Below are 6,000 nucleotides of genomic sequence, written 5' to 3'. Positions count from 1 at the left end.
GGTATGAGTGTAAATCCAATTTCCCTCTTTCTATATCCATCTCTCTTTTTAAGTCATGCATGAAAACACAGATGAGCGGTACTTGAGATGAGATGGAATTAATTCCCCATCTCATGTTTAGCGCTGATGTTTCTCCTTCTTATGTTAATCAGAGGGAACTGACTGCTGAGCGCTATCACAAAGGTTGTATGCAAACTATTTGCAAAACCAGCATGTGGACGTACAGTGTACTTAATTCACAACGTGGGTGTGTAATTCCTGCTGATTTTTTTGTACACTGACAGCTTGATCAGTGAAGCAACACAAACGTAGCAGTGCAGTTGGTGAAAACCTTGAGCTCTTTTACTACAACTAATTGTCTGATAATTGAGGGTATTTAACTAAAGAGAGGAGAAACTCTGAGAGCGCTCGATACATATGTTAATCAGAAAATCATGGCCTAAAAGAATTTTAAAAAATGACTTCTGCTACTCCAGATATAATACACACACACACAAAAAAAATCCTTTTATTTTTTTTTTGAGGCCCTTTCTTATAAAAATGAGCTTTTAAAAAGTAAATTCAATGTTAAAGGCGGATAAAACAGTCATAATACAGCCGGGAGCCGCAAAGGCTGGCTACTTTATCAAACGCTGACCATGCCGAAGATGCTCTGCTGCACACCAGTGCTTGAAGTCCTAATTATGCACCGGTGTTTCCAGTTGGCCAGCAGTGACTTCCCGTCCGTTCGTCTGCAGCGGCCTTCCCACCAGCATGTTGTTCTTTGGTGAACAGCTTTCAGGCTCCATAGTCATTACCCGCACCGAATACCCATGAGTCTCTGCTGCCCACGAGCGATCCAAGTCAACCAAGCCCATACACTGTTTACCTGTTGTGCAAAGACAAAAAAAAAAAAAAAAAAAAAAATCTTGTTATTGTTTATTATCAAGCACTTACTAAGGAACTTACTATTACTGATGGGTAGAGACAAAATATCAGGCACATTATATTTAACATTCAGTATGTGTGCAGAATTTAATGCGTCAGATACGACCAGCCACAACTAGAGCCTGACTACCGGTGGATGTTTTTGACACTGATGTGATGCATATATTTACAGGTCACAAACTGAATTACATTTTTTTTTTTTTTTTTTTTACAGATATTTATTATTAACATATCTACAGGAGTTGCAGCAGTCTGACTTATTGGATGTTGAAAGTTGGTATAAACCTGCCATTGGCCGACTATTTCAGTCAACATCCTCCTCCCTTTATGAAATCTGTGTTACGGTTTTCAAAATCCCTGTCGCAACAGGAAACGACAACAACCTCCAAGCAGCAACCTTAATGCTGAAAAAAGTTTTGACACAGATTAGGGTCATGTGTCTGCACGGTTGGTTTTCATACTTTGCAGGGATTTATGCCATTTTAATGTCAGGTCTCGCCCCCCCCCACGAGCAAATGTTCCTGCAAAAGCAAGTTCCTTCCTGACGCTACTTTGCAAAAGCGCCATTAATGTTTTCAGGACTCATCACCACTCAATATTATTGCGATTGGTTTAATGAGATACACACAAGACGAGGTGTTTTTTCCCTTTTACCAGACAGAAAAAAATGGAGGCTAGAGCTGGAGTAATTGCTTGAATAATAGATTAGTCAATTGACAGAAAATTAATTAACTATTTTGACAATCTGTTAAAAGGATTTAGACAACTTTTAAGACAAAATTTTTAAATATTTGATGGTTAAAGCAAACACAATGATTTGGTGATTTTTTTTTATTTTTTATTTTTTTTATTAGATCAACTGAATATTTTGTTTGGGACTGTTTGTCAAATTAAACAGTCAGAGGAGCAACAATTATTTTAGGAGGCACCGTTCACTGCTTACTTACATTCAGATTTAGATTAGCTATTAAAGAAAATAATCTTTAGTTGCAGCCCTGATATACATAGACCAAAAACTAAAATTACTAGCAAAGATTTCTCAAACTTTGTATTTGAAAGGGAATTTTACAGCTGAATGGTAAACTTTTTTTTAACTTAATATCCAAGTTGACAGCAACCATAAATATAACACTAAATCATTAACCATGAATTATTGTTTAAAATGAACAAACTTTGATCACACAAATGATCACAAATACCCACAAAAAAAGGAAAATAAAATATAATATAAAATTGTTTGCTAAATTATTACGTGGATAGATGACAGATCAAATGGGAAACCTGAAAACTTTAAATGATTAATTATATTTGCAGCTGCTTCCCCACATGTGCACTACATGTCACGATTAACTATTAATAATAACATTTAATTACCATGCTATGACATTGTGTTACTCTGCTGAAAAAGAAACATTTCTATCCTGGTGTGAATCTCTTTGCAGGATGACAATGCCCCAGTCCAAAGGGCAGGAGTGGCTTAGTGAGTATAAAAAAAATACTTGACTCATTCTACAGCATTCACAGTTTGGACTGACATTTGAGACAGTGATCTTTACCAAAATCATCAACATGCCAGATGAGGGAACATCTTTTGGAAGAAAAGGTAGGCCTATTCATCCCTCCAGTAGAGTTACCGAGATTTGGAAGTCAGGGATCACTAAAGCTGTTCTGGCAACTTCTGATGACAGCCGTGGCTTTTCGCTTAATTTGCCTCCCATCTGCTGACATATCTTAGCTAGCAGATCAACTCATTAGTCTGGCTTTAATTCAGCAGCATTTATAGTATTGCTGCTGTATTGGTTTGATTAATGTCCTTTTGTTTGCTTTCTGTGTATTCCTTTCTGTACCAGTGCCCTACAGGAGATACTCATTCACCAACAACTCCACATGGATTATCGTGCTTCTCTCTTAGGGTTTCCTTTGAACATAAGACTTCAAACATGTTATGCAGTTTAGTTGTTCGGTAGCAGGTGGCAGACACAATAAATGCGAGCTTTGGACTGCATGCTGCATAGACGGTCACAGTCTTACTAGCAGGCTCAGCAGAGATGAGATCAAACATGGTTGCAAAATGTTAGTGGGAAAGCTTGAGCTCTGTTAACTGATATAGCGCAGAAACAAGTGTGACAGGTGCTGTCAGGTACATATGAAAGGGCTACAGACTGACGAGGCACTGGGGAGCCTTCTTAGATTCAGAGGGAGGCTTTGATAACCTGGAGAGCTATCAGGGTGAAGAGAGTCCTCAACATAATGAAACACTGTACGGTGAAACTTCAACACAGGCCTCCAGGTTTCAGACTGACAAAACACTTCCCTCAGAATCTGACAAACACTGATCTGGCAGCTGTTCGCTGCAGCTGCGTTGTCAGTCTGTAGAAATCCCAGCATTAAAATTGTTTACACTTCTCAAAAGTCGAGACCTTTGAAAAAGTAGAGGGGGGCTGAGGGGCGTAGGTCACACTCTCAAGCAATCAAGACAACATATTTAAAATTTCAGCATGTAAATAGCTATATAAATATAATAACAAAATAACAAAAATATATAAATACATAATACCAAATATATAAATCATACTGGAGCTGTGATCCGGAGCTGGCAAGGTCAGGAATTCTAGGAATCCCTATGAAAATAAATTCCCGATGAATTTCTGCACAAAGGTGTGCAAACAGATGGACTTTAAGAAGTTACGATTTATATCCATCATGCCGTACAATCAGGGAGGCGTCAGATTGGTCCCAAATTCCCAAATTCATTCTGCAGCATGACATCGACCCCAAACAATGCAGCCAGTCATAAAAAACAATCTTCTGTGACAAGCAGGACAAGGAGTCCTGCCTCAGATGACACGCCCTCCAGGATGCTTGGAACAACCTTCCTGCCAAATAAACTGAAAAACTGTGCCAAGATTACCAAGAAAAACTGATGCCGTTTTAAAGGCAACTGGTGCTCACACCAACTATTGATTTGATTTAGCTTTTTTCCTCTTTGCTGCTCCTTGAATATTAACACTGGAACTTTTGTCACTTGTAAAAAAAAAAAATACCAGTTTTTGTATGTAACTTTGCACATTGAATCCAAATATGTTTTCAGGATGCATCTTTTTAGTTCTAGTATATTCACATGAACATGAAAAAGCGGGACAACGGAAAGCAGAGCCCCTTTATACTGGCAGATAATTGCAATAAAGAGGGATGTTCCTAATGCCAAATAAAGGTAGAAATCATACACTTGTTTATTTTAGAAGGCAGTTTTTAAAAAAAATTTTTTTACTGGGAACAGCCCTTTTTTTTCTTTTTTTTTAAATAAATAATACCCACTCTGTGCCTTAAAAACTATGCCTGATAGATCAATGCTACCACCCTGTTTCCAAAAAAGTTGGGATGCTGTGTAAAATGCAAATAAAGTAGAATGTGACAATTTGCAAATCACATGCATCCCTATTTAATTGGAAATAGATTAAAGACAACATATCAAATGGAAAAATGTTGCAAATGCAAATTTTGAATTGGATGCCAACAACACGTGTCAAAAAAGTTGGAACAAGGTCAATAAAAGAGTTGTATAACGCTTAAAAAAAAAACTGATTGAACATATCACAACTAATTAGGTTAATTAGTAAAAGGTCAGTAACATTATTGGGTATAAAAAGAGAATTCCAGAGAGGCAGAGTCTCTCAGCAGTGAAGATGGGGAGAGGTTCACCAATCTGTATGAGTGCATGAGAGAATAGTGCAACAATTTAAAAATAAACTTGCTCAACCTAAAAGAAAAAATTTGGGGTACATGATATCGTTGAAAGATTCTGAAAATCCAGAGAAATCTCTGTACACAAAGGACAAGGCCGAAAACCAATATTGGATGGCTGTGATCTTTGGGCCCTCAGGCGGCACTGCATTCAAAACCAACTCAATTAGTGGAAATCATAGTCTGGGCTAAGAAACACTTCTGAAAACCATTGTCTGTGAACACAGTTCATTGCTGCATCTACAAATGCTGGTTAAATCTCTATCATGCAAAGAAGAAACCATAAATAAACATGATCCAGAAGCAAGCCTCCTTCTCTGGGTCTGAGTTATTTTAAAATAGACTGAGGTGAAGTGGAAAACTATCCAGTGGTCTGACAAATCAAAATTTTAGATTTTTTTTTGGGGGGGGGAATCATGGATGCTGCTTCCTCTGGGAGAGGGATCACACAGCTTGTTATCAGCACTCAGTTAAAAAGCCAGCATCCGTGATGGTACAGGGGCGCATTATTGCACATGGCATGGGGAGCTTGAACATCTTGGAAGGAACCATTAATACTGAACAATATATACAGGTTTTGGAGCAGCATATGCTGCCATCCAGACGTCTTTTTCAGGGAAGGTCTTGTTTATTTTAGCAAAACAACACCAAACCACATTCTGCACGTATTTCAACTGCATGGCTCTCTAGTAGAAGAGTCCGGGTACTAAACTGGCCTGCTTGTAGTCCAGACCCGTCACCCATTTAAAACGTTTGGTGCATCATGAAATTAAAAATATGACAAAGAAGACCTTGGACTGTTGAGAGGCTGAAATCCTATATCAGGTCAGAATGGGACATTTCACTTTATAAACATTTTGGAACTAAGGAGACCAGTTTCTGGAGTGTTGTAAAAAGAAGAGGTGATTCAAAACAGTTGTAAACATGGCGCTGTCCCAACTTTTTTGAGATGTGTAGCTAGCATACATTTTTAAATAAGCATATATTTTTCTTTAAAACAATAACATTTCTCAGTTTCAACATTTGACATGTTGCAATTAAATATGGATTTACATGATTTGCAAATCATTGCATTCTGTTTTTATTTACATTTTACACAGTGTCCCCACTTTTTAAGAAACGGGGTTGTGAAAACAGAAGATTGTAAACATTACCAATGAGTCGTCTTTCTGGGGTGAGCTGGACAGCAGTTTGGTCTGCGAAGCGACAGAGGATCATGTGTTCCTGAAACAAGGACAGACGATGAGTACAGGAAGTGTTTATTGCATTTAAAATGAAAGTGCTGGATAATATCTGTCCAATCTCAAAACCACACATTTAGGCTTCGCC

The 6,000-nt window shown here is 37.9% G+C and overlaps 1 protein-coding gene across 2 annotated transcripts in view; it reads right to left on the bottom strand.

Moving 5' to 3' along the window:
* Positions 1 to 492: 492 nt before the first annotated feature.
* Positions 493 to 6,000, bottom strand: part of gstcd (glutathione S-transferase, C-terminal domain containing) — a 45,884-nt gene continuing 40,376 nt past the window's right edge. Inside the window, exons 10-11 of one of the 2 annotated variants that reach the window (XM_069715384.1) lie at positions 5,826 to 5,895; positions 493 to 868 (exon numbers count right to left, since the gene is read on the bottom strand). In XM_069715384.1, coding sequence (XP_069571485.1) covers positions 678 to 868; positions 5,826 to 5,895 — 261 coding nt within the window. In that variant the 3' untranslated portion in view covers positions 493 to 677. Of the gene's footprint in view, positions 869 to 5,825; positions 5,896 to 6,000 lie in introns of those variants that run through there. The other variant, XR_011311667.1, reaches the window with a different exon arrangement.

This window comes from Brachyistius frenatus, unplaced genomic scaffold, assembly GCF_029030835.1.
Source record: "Brachyistius frenatus isolate BFR_SWC_R1_liver_20210118 unplaced genomic scaffold, ASM2903083v1 Contig_142, whole genome shotgun sequence".
Lineage (NCBI taxonomy): Eukaryota > Metazoa > Chordata > Actinopteri > Embiotocidae > Brachyistius > Brachyistius frenatus.
The sequence above is the reverse complement of the archived record's forward strand: the minus strand, read 5'-3'. Positions and strand labels throughout refer to the sequence as shown.